Here is a 17,476-nt window from a genome sequence, read left to right as displayed (position 1 = left end):
AAATGCAGAGAATATTGACGATGTATAATTCATCAAAGGAAAATGAAAGACAGAGGCGCGCGCTAAAGCCAAAATCCAAGTTGTGAAAAATTCATAGAAAAGAAATGAGCATTATTATGTGTTTGTTTCCTCATAGATTAAATTGAGATGACGATTTTTTTAAAAAGCCTCAACAAAACCACCCTTGACCAGAAGGAGTGACCTCCAGCTGTGACAGAAGAGAAAGAGCTTCACCTGAATCGCAGGCGCTTCAGAGCTGGCTTGGCTCGTTGGTGAAGGTCAGGAGAGCTTCTGCAGGAGCGTTTCGCTTTAGCTTCCAGGATGACGTCCACATCATCCGTGGGGTGGTTGAGGATGCTTCTCTGATCCAGGAGCTGACCTTGGTTCTGAATCTGCATCCTGTTGGTCAATATGTTGGAGTTTCAGGAGTCATTTATGTGGAAACAAGTGGATCCATTTTTAACAGTAAACCTCTCATTTATGAATATATATATCTTAAAGTTGTATTATTAGTGGCTGACTCTGTGCGGCTCTTTTATAAGTTGAGCTGAGCTCGAAGGAGTCATGAATTCACTGAGAATGGGGGGTTTATCTGCTAAAAAAGCGACCTGGGGAGTTCGCACGTCACATCCGTGACATCAGCACGCGGTTTAAATACCCGCAGCGCCGAGCAGAGTAAACACAGCCGGGAACACCTTCATGTGGGTCGATCTGGATCAAAACACTGAGCAACCTGAGCAGCAGAAGCACTCTAGGATGCGTCGTGCGCTTCCGCGGGAGCAGAGTTTCTCCGTGACTCGTTCTGCGAGGAAAGCTGAGTTTACTTGAACCAATTATTGTTAATCATTCCTGAACAAGTTCTCGAGCAGCGACAGTTGTGCGTTGTTGCTGAACTATGATCAACGACACCTTTGGGGACAGTGATGTTTTTGGGCTGCTGCCATCCTCTCTCCCTCTCAGCGGCAACCAGAGCGCGCCCCCGACGCTCCGGCTGGAGTCCAAGTCGCTCATCATTTCTGCCACCATGTTCGCCGTGGGGGTCCTAGGGAACCTGGTCGCCATTGTCGTGCTGTGCATCTCCAAAAAGGAGCAGAAGGAAACCACGTTCTACACTCTGGTCTGCGGCATGGCCATCACGGACCTGCTGGGGACGTGCTTCACCAGCCCGGTGGTGATCGCCACCTACGTGGCCAACCGCTGGCCCGGAGGAACGCTGCTCTGCCACTTCTTCTCCTTCTCGATGCTCTTCTTCGGCTCGGCCGGGATGTCCATCCTCTGCGCCATGGCCGTGGAACGATACTTGGCCATTAACCACCCGTATTTTTACTCTCAGCACATAGACCGCACAATGGCGCGCTTTGCGCTCCTGGTCACCTACTTGGTCAACATCGTGCTGTGCATCATGCCCAGTTTCGGCTTCGGCCAGCACGTCAGCCACTTTCCTGGGACCTGGTGCTTCTTAAACTGGAGAGCGATGGATCCACTGGGAGCCTGCTATTCTTTCCTGTACGGCGGCGTGATGCTGGTCCTGATTGCGGTCACCGTGTTTTGTAATTTGGCGGTGTGTAAGTCGCTGGTGGGGATGAACCAGAGGACCAGGATAGTGAGGACAGAGTTGTGCGACCAGGGAGGGTCGCGGCGCCGCTTCCCTCGGCTTCCGTCGGTCACTTCGGCCGCGGAAATTCAAATGTTCTGGCTGCTGATCCTCATGACCATCGTCTTCCTGGTCTGCTCGATCCCTTTAGTTGTAAGGACCGCGCGTAATTGTACCTCTCCCACTCCAACCATCTGTTTACGCGCGTGTTTTTGACATTGTTTTTGTCTGTTTGACAGGTGCGGATCTTCGTGAACCAGTTGTACGACCCCGCGTTCATCTCTGCCGGAGGGAAGCCCGACTACCGCAGCGACCTGATGGCGATCCGCTTCGCTTCATTCAACCCCATTTTGGACCCCTGGGTTTACATCTTGTGCCGGAAGAATCTGCTGCTGAAGGGCTGCGAGAGGCTGAAGTGGACGGTGGCCCGGGTTAAGGGGAATCACGCGGAAAATGTCGGGTGGGCAGAGAGTCGACACTCCCCTCTGTCCCTTCACAGCAACGACACCAGTTGCGCGTCGATACGCACGGCCAGCGACAGGAACGACGGGGAGCGCCGCGGGTCCATAAAGACCAAATCGTTTTCCGATTTCACAGCGAGACAAGCGTGGGAATACGACACCGCCCAGGTCAACTTCCACCCGTTCAGCGTCGAGTCCACTGCGGTTCTCGGGCGCGAGCAGGAGGCGGCGGCGAAGCCGATCCCGCACGTCAGACGCGTGGACATCGTGACCTGCACATTCAGCTCCCCAAGTTCATGTCAGTCAGCGGAGTGTCTTTGATAAAACTGCTTCGGGACACCAAAAGCTGGCCCAAACCCCGAGCCAGTGAAGAACTAACAGCCCAAACATCTCCAACAGGCCTCGACAAAATGTTGTAATATTCCACCAGGACAGTTTGTGCGCAATCAACCAAAACCAGATCAGCAAATCTCTAAACTGCGGGCCTCTATTTATTTTTTTTACGCCTTGAACTTGACAGAAACTTGGAGCGGGAGGGCATCTCTCTACAAGCAACTGGACATTTAAACGACATCACGTCGCCTTTCCTGCTTAAGTTCATCATACCCCATGGGTACAAAATAGAAGGTTTTTATATCTTGTACGATTACGTGTTACTGTCCATACATGCTGCTGTTTTACATCGCTCTACGTTTGCAGGGAATGTTTTAAAAGCTTCATTGTGGATCCTGTCATGACCTACCTGTGCAAAAAAATACAATGTGACTTTCGTTTGTTTAGTTTAGTGTGCTAAATGTGTTCATGGGAAAATAAATTAAAACAGTAATAATGGCCTTAAGTTTTGTTTCTTTTCTTTTTTTGTTGGTAATTTGTTGGCAGAAACGCGAATTCGCTTTAAAATAGGAAAACTAAAGGATTGATGTCGGCGTTGGACCAGCAGGCGGCGCTGCAATATAAAGGGTGACAAAAATCAAGAAGAATATCAGAGTATTTTCCTGTTGCAGATAAACGCCATCATAGAACGAGATGAGGAAGAAGAATCTGAGCATGAATAAAATGACCACTAACGACTGACTCAAAGATAAACTGTCTTTATTAACGTATACTACATCGTTCAATGTAGATGATAGATGAAAATGTGCATGAGGATCAGGAGAGTCGACGGTCCAGCCCGGGTGTGTGACGCATCTGAATTATGAAGTAAAAAATCAGCCCAGAAACGTCTTGCACACACTGTATGTGAGCGGAAGTAACAACATGAAATAAATAAATGTTTATCTACAGTATGGAGTTAACAAGAACAGCTCTTATATCAAGCTATAATAAATAAATAATTTATCAGAAATAAATATATCTTACTTTTATACAGTAATACATGAAGATGCATGGCATCCAGTTGGCTGAGTTCACCTGAACGTCGGTATGATATCATAATGCCTGTTTTATGAGGGAAAAAAGAGCTGCTTCGCTGAGAGGAAGAGTGAAAGTCACTTTCAGTCCTTGAATCATGGTGAATCAGGATATAAACATCAGTCCGCTGAGTGTCGGCCTTCAGGTCCCGGCCATGTTTGGCCTCTTTGATGTGTAATAACTGTGTTAGTCAGCAGTTATTCACTCTGAACTGAATCCAGACTGCACCCCTCGTCACCCCCCCCCCCCCCCCCCCCCCCCCGCCCCCCGCCCCTCCCGCCCCCTCAGTCTTTTGATTCTGACCCCAGAGCTTCTCCACCTTTTTAAACAGGAAACACGCCGCAGGAAGCCGAGCGGGTGGCCTCCAAACACGTCCCGTGTTGTGCTTGTAACAGTGCCCCCTGCGGCCCCGTGGCCCCGTGCCCGCGCCACGCCTCAGGGCCCCTCTCTGTCCCATCAGGGTGACAGCCCTCCCTGTCACCTCCTACCTCGTCTTCGTTGTCCACTTCTTCAGCCCATACACATGCAGCTGGCGGCTGATAACGACTGGATGGTCCTCCACGTGGTCTGGGCATCCATGAAGGAGACCGGCTCGTACCGGTCGGGCCGGCAGCACGGGTGGCTGCTGACTTTGCGGGCGGTGCGTCGGGGTAGCGAGCCATTTTCCAACAGCGCCTTGAGTGCCAGGTCATAGTTTGTCCTGGAGGCCTGGCAGGAGCCCACGCAAAACTTGAAGAGGACGATCTCGTCCGAGTCAAAGCCCAGGCCCAGGTCCCGGACCCTCATCTCTCGTTTCTCCACCCTGCAGTCTCTGCTGCTCTGCTTGGGCTGTCTCTTTTTACCTTGACCTTTCCGGGCTCCCTGTCCCGTATCTTCTTCTTCCTCCTTTTCTTTCTTCTTTCTTTTCTTCCTTTTCTTTGGAGAGCCTTTGGATTGAGGGTCGGAGGGGTCAGAGGACCGCGGCGAGCGCCCTATCCACCGACTGCTGGGGTGATCGTCCACCTCGTCTATTACAGATAGATCTAAAATGGACAACAAAGCGGGATGAACGCCTGAGGAGAGCTTGCCACTTTAACCACAGCCACATGCAAAATAAGCGGAAACTGTGGCTTTTGACATTTAAATCTCTTCACTAGATGAGACAAGTTAGCTGAATGTTTGGACATAATACGTCCAAAACTCTCTGGTTTTGTTGTTACTCAAACATAAAGGCTGAGGAATGAGCAGATTCCTCCAGCCCTTCCACTCTTGCGCCTGCTGAAGAATGAAGCCGTTATAAATGACATTATCATAAGAGCCTCAGTACCGTAGAGCTCATGCCAAGTAGAGTAAGGGTGACCGCCGTCCTCCTGTTCCTCGTCTTCCACCGCCTCCGGCAGCGTCACAGGCAGCTCTAGCTCCTCCTGGCCTCCCAGCAGCCCCACTGCATCTCCAGAGTCGGATCCCAGTGCAGCGCCACCTGCTGTCATATGAGCCCCGTCCACTAGGGGCAGCAGAGAGAGGAACACCCACAGCAACATCTGCAGGAGGCAGATTACACAGCACACCCACATTAGAGAGGTTTGGTTTCCTCCTGCTACCACAGCGTTTAGCCATAATTAATTAATAATAATAATAGTTTTTTTAACATGCTTAAGCTGTATAAATATGTTCCTTTTGTCACTGAGGAGCATGGAATCCATCTGTAAATGGGAGTCATCCACCAGCATTGCATAAGCATATTTGCCTTGTTAGCATTTGTTTGAAGTGACAGCTGGAAAAGTTAAATCCAGTATTTATTTACCATCCTTTAGCTGTGCCGTGGTGTCCGCCGGCTAATGGGGATCTTTAGCTGCTAAATACTGCGCTGTGTTTACCAGTGACTCACAAACGCGGCCTGTCTGTTGTTTGGTAGCGTTAGCCAAGCTGCAAGTTGCAAAACCCAAACGACGTTCTGGACATGCTGAACACACCACAGCCGAGGCTAATGTTGCATAAATGTACATGCTGTTTTGTGTGGGGCCGCTGAATCCTCCGCACTGGCTGACTGATATTTATACTCTTAAATGCATCCTGCTCCTAAGAGTTAGCCTTGACATTCAACAACTGTGCTGCTTTCTTTATCATTTATTTCATTTCTCTCTGTGAAGGCGGCAGACGTGATAAATGTGAGCCTCGCGTGTGCAGCAGTTTTATTCCCTCCGATTTCTTTAGACTTCATGTCGTGTTCTGGAGCTTTTTTTTATTGGTTTTGGGCCTTTCAGTTAAATCCCCCTGGAGACACAGTACATCGATATGATTATGTGGTCTTTAGCTTATACTGTATTCAAAATGGCCAATGATATAAACACAGATTCCTAAGATTAGATAATCCCTTTAAGGGCTGTGAAAACACAGCTCTGCAAAACTCCTGAAGCTAGCGACATTGAGGCTCTTCCATAAGCCCGTTTCATCAAAAAAAAAATGATCTCACTTTTTCTTTTCCTGATACTTAAGTCAAATATCTCTGTACTGGATCAGGGTTCCTCCACTAGGCTGATAATTTAGCATCGAAAGCTTCTGTGTTGGCATTGTTTAGTGGAAAGCTCGGTTATGATCCTTCTGGGGATGAAGCGCACAAGGAATTTATACATACGGCACGAATACCTCATTCTCTGGTTTATATACGTCTGACAATGGGAATAAAAAATGGTACGGCCCGATCGTTTGCAGAGACGGTGATTTCATTTAGCCAGAAAGGGGAACGGGGAGAAAAGATGGAGTAGATGTTCCAGACGAACCTTGGCTTTTGCTGAGAGCGCGGGAGCGGTCTCGCATCTAACCTTCTGCCGTGGCCTCCATCTGGTCCCACCTGTGGAGAGAGAGGCACAGAGGAATGTAGGGACGAGAACAAGGCTTCGCTTTGGAAACCGTCCACTGCCCAGAAATTTGAAGTTAACCTAAACTAAAAGCAGAAGATGCGGGTGATGTGGACATCTATACATGCACACGCTGTCCGGGTACAGTACAAGAAAATAAAGGCGAGCCCAGTGGGGCCCCCCGGCATCAATCACGTCCTCAATGCGCCAGGACAGCCTGTTTGTTGTCGCTCCTGTTTGCTGCCAGCTAGCGCGGCCAGTGGCGGCTTGTCGGCGCATACATCCACGCCAGACAAAAGGCAGCATCTGTGATATACATTTTTCAGAAGCATTCTTCAGGGTTACTGCTGCGGCAGGGGCACCAGCGGGGGGGAGCTAGGCATGGCGAGCACTTCACGGAGGTCCGACCGAGGGGGAAAAACCACCATGCGATGTAGGACAGGTGATAAGAAGCAACGCGGCTGCAGATGTTTATATATGGTACGTGCAGGGTGGAGGATCGTGCTGGCTGAAGCCCCCCAAATGTACAAGTCAGACCAGGCCTGAGGATGAGGTGGGAGGATTTACCAGGAGGAGTTGAGCCCTCCTCAGGGGCCCATGAATCTGATGGGATGATGGGTTTTGGGATCATTCAATCGGGAACCGAACCACAGAAGCTCCCACGGCGGGTTTATATCAGGACTTTTGCGTTGTAGGAAATCCCAGAAAGAATCAAATCCTCATTTGGAATAAGCTGGAAGAGCAAATGTCGCCTTTCAATCAGGAAAACGCATTAAAACGGTCGCTGGGAGAAGTTTCCCGTTGTCAGATTCCAAACGTTTCGCTCTTGCAGCAGCTGCCTGGAACCCCTCACGAGGACAAACGCAGCTCGGTCGTGCCCCGTCTGTTCCCCGCCTTCTAATCATTTCAACGAACGAGTTGTTTTCGCAGGGTTCCGCTCCGCTATCCCGGCCGCAAAGCCTTCGCTCGAACCCCCGGCTTCCACCCGCCGACACCTCCAGCATCCTTTGAACCGCGTCCATCATCTCCGAGGCGCTTTGTGCAACCTCCCAGGTCGTGCATTTGAGCGTGCAGCGCTCACGCATTTACAGATGGCGCTGATACGCCTCGCGTGTTTATTTAAGCATCAAAAGCGACCCCGGCAGTCGTGTCGGGAGACTGGGAGAAGGTTACAGATCGCGCGGCGCGATAAGGGCGGCCGGCGCGATTCTGCCGTCCGACAGGTCCCAGCTGCAACAGTTCAGCTGAGGGAAAGCAAAGCTGGAGACCGAGAGGACAACGAGACACAAACTGAGCATAAATCAGGCCCGCGGTGGCAGCACGCTCCAGCCGTGCAACCTAAAACCAAAGTGTGTCGGCTCCTCAGCCAGCTCTGGACGCGGGGCCATAGATCCTCAGGAGAGGTGCTATTCCCAGTCCCCGATGCCGCAGCTGGGAGTGTTTAGCCTCATTTAGATGAGCGAGCTGGGAGTCTGTACTCAGGCCTGTCTGCTGGTTCATTTCACCTCAGTGCTCTGGAGCTGTTTACAGCCCGACGCCTGCAGCCTTTTCAGGGAGGAGATGAGTGGAGGAGTCACGGGGTGGAGAGAGGAAGAAGAGAGGGGCTGACTCTGATGTGTGTGTGTGTGTGTGTGTGCAGTTTGGGATCTAACAGCCCCACGAGCACGTTTCCTATATGTGTTTAGAAAGCCGAGCGTGCGTTCCTTCCATGTTTAGCTGATTAAAACCTTTGATTTGTCCGTCAGACGGGATGTTTGCGGCAGCCGGAGCGGAGTTCTTGTCACCTTCCATTTTCACTGTTGCTCCTCAGTTAGACGGACGAACCCTGCGGAAGCCATCAGCTCCCATAAAGCCAGAGGTTCTGTTTCCAGGGCTGATGCTCTCCGCTGTTTGCAGATGCAGTTTAAGTGCTTTGAGATTCGTCTTTGAGAGGCTTTTATGAGGCAATAGAAGCTTTATAACCTCGGCTGATTTTTATCCATCATTCAGGAGGACGAACCAAAGCAAAGAAAGCTAAAAGAAGCCTCAATGTTCCTAAATTAAGCTAAAGAGGAAAAAGCACCATTTGTTTAACTTGCAGAGAGACGAATCTAATCTCGAGTCTGCCAAGAAGATTAACAACGACCCTTTTCAGCATGAAATTCATCACATATGTCCACAGATCTTTAAGAACTACTTAAACCATAAATAATGCAACAGCTGCATTTTTTGAGAAAATAGTTCGGCTATTTTTCAACAGGTTGGCTCAGAGAAGTGCCAGGTGTGTTTCTGATTTGTAATTTCAGTTCCTACTGTATTCTGTTACAGGTTCAGTCCAAAAGTTCGGCTCCTGAGCCCGCGTCAACCCCTCACCTTGTTAAAAAAACCAAACGCTCCGAGCTCTCCTGCGGGTTTAAAAGCCAAACTTCTCCGATAATGACCTCCTATTAGAGCCCTGCTCTGTTCTCCTCCGTGTGGGCGCACCTCCGTGGAATGACCTCCAGCTTTAACCTGTCACTGCCGCCGCGCCTGATTGCGGGAACGGGGAGAAAAACAAGGCTACAGTAAATCACCGCCGCCTCAATAAAAGACACCTGCGGTGTAAGAGGAGACGCAGGACGGAGAGACGGAACACCAGGAGGGCCGTCTGATCGCTACCAGACACGGAGAAACCCGGCGGAGGTCCCATGGAAAGCAGCCCAGCGCCGCTCTCCCCTCCGCCGCGGGGAAAAGTAGTTTGGTAACTTTTGCTTTAATCCCGCTTTGATCACGCTGTTGACGAGAGTTTACGATCTTTACGGGAACAAGTCGCCCGGGCAGGAACGCGGGCTCGCTGTCGAGTTTAGGAACATCACAGGAATAAGAGCGGTGAAAGGTGCGAGATTAAGATCTTCCAGACGAACCGAAACACCTCAACACAAACAGCAATGCGCACATTAAAGAGAACGACCTGGATTCAAACCCACAACCTTGCAGCTGTGAGCGTGCTAACCACTGTCACCATCCGTGTCATCAGTACCGACATCAATACGGCCTTAAACTGTTCAGGCAGCTTTAGGATGCGGAGTAACTAAGACTGTTTGTCCTGGTGTCTGATGTCTGGCCTCACATTTGTTGATGTTGCAGCAGCAAACAAGCAGTTTTTGACGAATGCTGTCCTGCGTATGATCATGTGACACGTTGCTAGATTGAGTAGATCTGTCAGGAAATGCTTCTGACTCTAAATTAAATAAAGCCTCTAAATACAGTAACTTGAAAACGTAGTTTAACGTGACTGAAGGATTTCAGCTAAGCCATAATTCAACATCGTGCTGAATTGTTTTATCCAGACACACACTGGATAAAGTGGGATTAACGCGGATGAGCGAGATGATCTGATCTACACATGGCGTGAGAAAAAAAATGATGTGGGGGGGGGGGAATACAATGGTGCGACACCAGAGAGAAGGCGAAAGGAGCGAAAAGAAAGTGAAGAAAGGACGCACAGACGGAGCCTCTGACAGTCTGTAATCCCATAATCCCTGGCGGGCAGGCAGGATGTAATTGCTCGTTAGTGCCAGTTTCTGTCACTGCTGGAAAACCACCGGGCGCTGGTGAAATGAGAAACAGCAGCTCCCAGGCCTCCGTTCAGGTGGGTCAGCACCCCCCCAAACACCGCTGCACTCTCACATGTGCACGCATACCAGCACGCACATGCTCGTCAGGCGGCTGACAGCTTTCATACTGTTTCGACCGCGTAAAGAGCGCACACACGGAGCGATAATCAGAGGTGTGGACACCGCGGAGCCCGGAGGAGGGCGGCGAGGAGAGGAGCGAATGTGTATGACCTCACCCCCTCCCCGCTCCAGGGGGTTTGATTTACACGCTCACGGTGCCTGAGTCTGGCCTTGTCTGGGATTATTTCAGACGTGGGGGAGAGAAGTGGCGGGGAAATGGCGTTGACTGGACGCATACATGGAGCCAAACCCATCGCCCCCTAGTGGTGGAACGTGGCGTCACATGATGTGGACGCATCGAAAACAGGCATTTAGAAGTTTGATGCCAGCGTATCTAAGCAGGGACTTTGAAGGGCAGAAACAATGTCAGGGGTCAACAGGGGTCCTGACGGATGCTGCTGGGCTACGCTGACCTGGCAGCCCCCCTCTGAGGAGAGAAGCTCCAGGAGGATCCGCTCCAATGGTTCTTCGGCCAGTAAAGCACCTTTAAAGCCAAGTGTGACGGATGCGCTGAACGCTCTCACGCGTGCGGATTGGCGCTCCCGGAGGCCACCCGGAGAATTATGGCGGGCCATCAAAGGCGCGGGATCAGCGGGTCGCCGTGGAAACAATAAAACGCACATTTCCGCGGGGTGTAAAAGCCTCATCCGAGGCCGGGGCTTTAACCCCGATGCTGCGCCCCTGATGGAGCCGTGAGGAGCAGCCCGGCTCCATCGTGTCGTTAGCGTGGCGAAGGAAGCGGGTTCGGAGCGGTGCGGCGCTCAACAACGCCATAATAAGCACGTGTGACGCAACAGCAGCCGTCAAACACAACTGGCTCTGCTGCTTCAGACACTCCCCGATAATTCTGGCAGATAAACCCCAGATAGAATTCCAGATGAACAAGCCACGCTTACTTCCACATGCCAGGCTAATTACGGTGTGTACAGTTAGTTTGTCCTGAAAAGGCTCGTGTTTATCGGCGCTGCTGTTGGACGGAAGTCTACAACTCACGACAGCTTCTATCAATCTGTCAATAATATTCAATTTGGAGGAGCTGAAGAATGGCGGCATCGTCAAAAGTCCACCCACATCCACAACTGGTTTAAACCAGTTTATCAAATGATCGGCCTTGTTATTTTGCAGATAATTACCCATAATCCACTGGGACGGATGGAGGCAGGATTGCCTCTGATCTTGATCGATTAGCAACTTGAATATTAATATATAATACCAAGAATTGTTTTATTTACGTGCATTTGCTTGGAGTATTTGCTTCGATCACGTTTCTGCTAAATTACACAACCAGACTTATCGCAATAAATAAGGAACAAAAAGTCCCAACAGGATGTCAGGGCTGAAAAGAAAGGCCTCTGATTGAGAAACGTAACGTTGCCTCTAGATGGAAGTTGAAACAGCCTGTTTGTTTTTTTTACAGCGTGTGTTACACTCTGACTTGTTTATTGGCCCGTCAGACAACTTCCTGGCACCGCGACCGCCAGTTTCCAGTTGTTAGCGATTAAACTGGTGGATACAACGTTATTATCAGAAGGCGTGATGGCCCAAACTATGATAATAAGTGGTAATAACCACAATCATGCTTTAATACACAACAGCAAATCTGTGCCAGCCGAGCTTTTGAAACTGAGCAGAGAAAGTGGAGCGAGGAAGCAGGATTTTCCACGTCAGCTTCGACTTCCAGATTAAGGACGCGGAGGTCACTGGAAAGTTTCTCTAATGTGACGTTGGCTCTAATTAGCTACGCAGGAACCCTCAACGCACCTTACTCGGCGGCGTCTTGTGACCCGGTCGGGAAAATGGGACCGGTCAGTATCTGCTCTTTTTCCCATGATTCCCTGGGAGGAAGACAAGCCTCCTGACGCGACACATCTGCGTCCTCGCCTTCTCACCGGGGCTGCTTCCGAGTGTCCCTGACCCTAATAAGCCCGAATTCCTGCCTGATTAAGTTGGTTTTAAAAGGAAGCCACACAGAGAGCGCTTGGTTGAGCCTCACCTTAAATGGGAACACATTTTAGCTGCGGCGGAGCTGCGATCAGAGGGTAGGATTTCACTTTCCGGTGTTTGTGAGGATGACGGTGCTTGAAGGGCCGCGGGGAGGACAGAGGGGGAAGAGTGGAGCCGGATGAATAGAAGCACGTTAGGGCTCTTGGTTTCTTTCTTTTTAGACAGAACCCTTCACCTCCCTCACAAAAGAAATCCCCTCTCTGACCCTCTTGACCTTCTCCTGCTCCCATCTCGTGTTGTTATTTCTCCAAATTAAGCCCACGCTGGGCCTGTGAGCAGCACTCAGAAAAGTGGCCATCTGTGACACACACACACACACACATACGGGTCATTATTAGTGTGTCTTGTGGGCGAACCGGCGCTCTCCAAAGTGTTTCCGTGTCGCCCGCTCGTGCCCCAGACAGGCTGAGTTTAATGACCTGGCCTGATGGTTCAAAGCAGCCCTCAGACGCCATGATTAATGAATCTGACCCCCTAATTTGGGGAGAATACAGCTTATTGTATCAAAAAAAAAACACTCTCGGAGACACGGGGCCAGTTAACATTCTTTTGCATTTGTGGGGGAAAAAAGGGAGATTTGTGGATAAGGACAGGAGTTTTCTCCACGTTTCATCAGTGGCGGCTCCACGTCTACCAACAGCCGCTTTGTTCTGAATAATTTAATCTGTTTGAACTTGAAGACGTCGGAACGCTCCACAACAGTAACAACAACATTAAAACGGTTGGAGATCGGGGGGGGGGGGGTCCCGTTCCCATAGCGGAACAAGTGCGGCAGAAGCAGCATGGGAAGCATTTGTCTGAAGGAATCCATCTAGCAAACTGAAAATTCCTCTTTGTCAGATCATGCCTCCTCCAATCTGCCCCAAAGGAATCATCGGGGTTGGCTGTGTACTCTAAGCACTTCCAGATTGGAGCTGCCCTGTGGCACTCCAGGTTGCATAATCAATCTCTCTTGTGCTTCACTCGCTCCATTAGTCCCGGGACAAAACAAGCAGAGTAAGATTACACGCCGCCGCCTGGTCCCGGCCGAAGACACGGCTCCCCGCGCGCCCACGCATGCATCTCAAACACAGATTTATACTCGGACACTACGGGCGGCGGAACCCTTTCACGGCATTTAACGGCGCCGCGAAAGAAGCTAAACACTTCAGGCTGTGGGGCGAGGCCCGTCGGCGTGCTTTATGACCCCAACGAGCGATCCCTTCATTCCTCTCCTGCATTCAGACCTGTTCCAGCTTTTTGTTTGAGGATCGAAGGAGCACATTTCCCTTTGAGAGCTTTTTATAGATCAATTAAAAGGATATTTCCAGACAAATAAATGACTTTGAGTAGGTCCAGTAACCAGGTGCAGCACAACAGAATATCGGAGCGAATCTGGGTGGGGGGAAAAATCAAGCTAAAAATACCTGCAGTAAATAAACCAGAATTTTAAAAATATACTTAACTTAGCAGCTGTTTGGACCGCGATATGTTTTATATGTTCAGGATTCACACAAAAGTTTAAACAGGTCTCAGTTTCGGGCTAGTACAGACTAGCCTACATGGAAAAGGCATTAAGCAAGGTACAGAAATGACAACCATCTATTTACAATTACATCCGTTTATAAAAAATGATAGGATGTGGATATCCAGGGAAACAGAAGGGTAATTATTTTACAAAACATGGTGTTTGTTTTGTACTAGTCCCAGCTAGCTCCTTCTGGTAAAGGCTGCTAAGTTAGGAGGCTAAACAGTAAAAAACAAAGCCCAGATGCAACCTGATAACACTCTGCTGTGGATGTTGAACACGCTCTGTTTTCTCTGCATGTTTGAGGATACGATAAAACGCTGGTGATTTGCACGTCCTTTAATAGTTGACATTGTTCTGATCCTGGTGAGCGAAGCCGCGCTGTGCGAGACGGACAAAGAGTTAAACCTCCGACGCCAACAAACGGCACGCTGCTCCTCGTAAAAGCTCATCCCAGATAACGTAAACCAGACCACACATCAAGAGGCCGCTGGTTAACAGAACACGCCAGCCCGCCATTCTTGACCCACGGCGGGTCAGCTGACCCCGTGACCTTTGACTGGAGGAAGTGAAAGCTGTGGCGGCGTGACGAGGGTGTGCGAGATGCCTGAGGGGCGAGCCGACGAGAACAAGCCGCCGATCTCCAACGACCCCACGTACAAGACCAACAAGGTCGTCCTACAGCATTTTAAGGGTGGTTGATGGGGGGCTGGGGGGAGCACATCTCAGGCCATGTCAAGCATCTCTCACACACACAACGACAACCGTGTGGATGCGTGAGGAGGCCTGAAGGTGAGGAGGCCTGAGGGTGAGGAGGCCTGAGGGTGAGGAGGCCTGAAGGTCATCCATCCTCCGGCTGAGTAACACTGTTGACTCAGCGAGTCAGCGGATCACTGAGTCACAGATCATCAGCAGGCAAATACAGACAAACGACACCACTCAGGATGGAAATTACCACAAAACATGGAGTGCACCGAAGCTCCAGAGTGCTTCAGGAACATTAAATTTTTTTTTCCTGGTTTCAGTGGAAACTGCATGAAAAATGTCAAAACACTTGAAGCTTCGAAGATCTGATGTGTGTGTGTGATCCTCTCAGAGGCCTCAGAGACTGAGCTCTCTCTCCCTCTCGACCCACTGAGGGGGGGGGGTCACACATTCCCCGCGCACACACACGCATCACATCTCGGTCACACTGATTTACACGCTTCCATAATTCAGATTCACCTTCTTGCACCTTGTAAAGGCGTCAGCTCGTTAATCACCAAATCTGGCGCCGTAAAACACGGAGATCAAACCCCTCTGCCCCCCCCCCCCACTGACGCCCCCCAATAAACACTAAATTAAGTCCAACGCGGAGCGCGGGTCACGGGCGGTGTAAAGCAGCTGGCAGGTGCGTGCGGGGCAGGTTTGGGGCTCAGCACGCACACAAAAAGCAAATGTCAAAGGAGCCTCACACATCAAACATCTCCATTGTTGCCAGCAGAGCGAACAAAGCGCGCGGCTCTGCTTTCACATCAGCCACTGACTGAACGTGCGCATCACGGCTGCGCCTTACCGGTACTGCTGCGCGCCTTCTCCTCCAAGCGCGCACCGGGAGCGCCGCTTCCTCCGCGCCGGGGGCAGCTCCCGTTCCCGGCTATCCATTTGCCGCGCTGTGTCATGTTTCCCACCTCGCTGTCACGGCTCGCAACTGTTCGGGGCAGGCTGTTCCCTCTGCGGCTGGAGCAAACATGAAAAATCCATCTAAAGCGGTTCTGCTTTAACGCGAGAGGCGCCTCCTCCTCGTTTCACACGCGTCCAAAACTCCCTTTTTCCCCCTGCGTCCGGCTCTCTTGTCACTGCTGCTTGGCAGAGTCTCAACAGCCTGAAGAGAGAAGGTGAAGAGTGAATAAACACGGATAACCCGCGGGGATAAAGTCAAATTCTGTGTTTTTTTTTAAGCATCAACACGCGAGTGTTACATGACTGTCACCAGTAGGTACAAATTAGATTCATACATCGGCATATTCCTCCTGTCTAGTGTTTTTGACATGAATGAACTCCTCTTTCCTGGCCCGAAACCAGTTGTCTACACCATGTAATTGACTCCCCCGAAGCGTGTTTATGGTTTATTTTCGAGGCAAACGCGCATTTTAGGACACCAGAATTCCTGTTAGGCTGGATGTTTTTCAGGCTCGAAGCTATTCAGGAAAAATAAACTTTACAGCGCGCTGGCACACGCTGGGAGAAACCTATTTAAAGCCTAATTAGGTAGAAGTTCGTGGGTTCATAAAAAGTCGAGCGCGGCGAACAAGTGGACGCGACGCGCGGTCACACGGCGTAAAACGTTTGGCCGCAGTCGTGCGGTCTCTTCGCTCGCTCTCACCAGTCATCTTCCGATGAAATGAAGCCAGTTTTTCAGGCACGGCTCCCCTCTCCTTACCTCCAACAACCTGTTCAGTCTTGCCTCCAAACAGACTGTATGGCTAATGAATAAATACGAGGGAATTCTGGGTTCAGTGTCAGCACCCGCGTGGCTCCCTAACTTTGATGGAAATCGCCGTGGAAAATCGTGTTTGTTTGTCCCCCCCCCCCCGTCCTTTACGCGTCAGCCGCCCCACTCGGGACCTGAATGGGGAGCTAAACCTGAGAGAAAGTTGCTCTGTCGGACAAAACGCCTGTCTTGAAAACAACTCCATGCGTGACGCCTCTGCGCAGCTGCGATTCACACATCCAAAGGCTTCAACCTCAAATGGAAGTCTTACTTAGGAGTCAGGTATCCGGTTTAAGCCACTTTTCCGCTCCGGTGTCTCCTCAGGAGTCTCCCGCGCGGCTGCTGACCAACGTCTCCAGTGCCCCGCAGCACTCGGCGCGATGCGTAAAAACGGCGCGCCGCTGCGCCCGTCAGAGACTTTGTGAAACCAGAGCGCGGTGTCCACTCCACAAAGTGCCCAGATGTCTCCTTGGCGGCGCGCACATCTCAGATGTCTTTTTGTTCCTGCGCGGGGAGGAGGGAGGGAGGGGAGTGAGTGTCCCGCAGGACGGCCAAGGAGCCTTTCTGGAGAGAGACCCAGCAGAAGAATCCGGGTGGCATCTGCCTTTCTGAGGTTACACTCCGCCACTGCGCTGCACTCGTAGGGCGCACACCGCGCCGAGAATGATCAGCCACGCACGAACGCACGCAATATGTGACAATGTGCCCCCGGGCGCAGACATGTAAAAGCGCCCCACCCAACAGTAGTTGCAGCAAGATACCCGGGCTGAAAGGCTCGTGTTTGTGTGCTGATCCGCTCCTGGAACGCTTCAGTCTTCCTGCAAACTACATTTTTCTCATTCTTTAATCATTAAATCATGCCTCTGTTGATATCTGCTAGTTTTCTTTTACAGTTGTGCAACAGTTTACAGTTGTGTAACCTCCAGAGCCAACAGCCACTCAGACCGTCGGGGAGCATCCCGATTCCTCCTGCTGACTCCTGAATTAAGCAGCAATTTAAGAGTAGTTCTTGATCAACACCAGCTCGTATAACATGGTGAGAGGAGCTGGACCTCAGTGAGCATCCCCACCGCCGACCTGCTCCTCAGCACACACCCATGTGGGATCTGCTGCCTGTCCCACTGCCTCAGATCCTCCTCCTCCTCAGCTCTGCTGCATCTCCACCTGCTGCCCGGCCTGGATGAGCAGCCAGAGCTGGAGGGGAATCGGCCCTGCGGCTGCGTCCCATCCCACCCCGTCCCATCCTGACCAGACCCACCCACCCTCCCTCCGTTGCCTGGTAGGGCCCTCCGGCTGAGGCACTCCCTGCACGGCAAACAGTGCGGCTGGCGGAGCACAAAGGCTGGGTAAACAGCTCCTCTCTGGGGCCACTTTCTCCTCCTCTGCAGAGGCAGACACAAACGCAGGGAGGATCTCGGAGCTCTATTAATAGCAGCCAGCAGCAAAGCAACAATGCACACAGCTGAGGTGCACGATACGCAGGAATGTGCCGTCA

At 51.0% G+C, this 17,476-nt stretch overlaps 2 protein-coding genes across 2 annotated transcripts; one reads left to right on the top strand and one right to left on the bottom strand.

The window, feature by feature from the left end:
• Nucleotides 1-601: 601 nt before the first annotated feature.
• On the top strand, nucleotides 602-2,893 carry ptger4c (prostaglandin E receptor 4 (subtype EP4) c). The gene is made up of 2 exons (XM_057057419.1): nucleotides 602-1,747; nucleotides 1,834-2,893. Exons 1-2 carry the CDS (start codon nucleotides 896-898, stop codon nucleotides 2,374-2,376), a joined length of 1,395 nt encoding a protein of 464 aa, XP_056913399.1. The 5' UTR covers nucleotides 602-895; the 3' UTR covers nucleotides 2,377-2,893.
• Nucleotides 2,894-3,753: 860 nt separating this feature from the next.
• LOC130539270 (glial cell line-derived neurotrophic factor-like) lies at nucleotides 3,754-16,976 on the bottom strand. Its single transcript, XM_057057491.1, has 5 exons — nucleotides 16,253-16,976; nucleotides 15,064-15,372; nucleotides 6,225-6,295; nucleotides 4,772-4,985; nucleotides 3,754-4,487 (listed from the first exon to the last, which is right to left on the bottom strand). The coding sequence occupies exons 2-5, from the start codon at nucleotides 15,167-15,169 to the stop codon at nucleotides 3,976-3,978; spliced, it is 903 nt and encodes a 300-aa protein (XP_056913471.1). The 5' UTR covers nucleotides 15,170-15,372; nucleotides 16,253-16,976; the 3' UTR covers nucleotides 3,754-3,975.
• Nucleotides 16,977-17,476: the final 500 nt, after the last annotated feature.

This window comes from Takifugu flavidus, chromosome 15, assembly GCF_003711565.1.
Source record: "Takifugu flavidus isolate HTHZ2018 chromosome 15, ASM371156v2, whole genome shotgun sequence".
NCBI lineage: Eukaryota > Metazoa > Chordata > Actinopteri > Tetraodontiformes > Tetraodontidae > Takifugu > Takifugu flavidus.
This window is presented reverse-complemented; position numbering and strand designations above follow the sequence as displayed.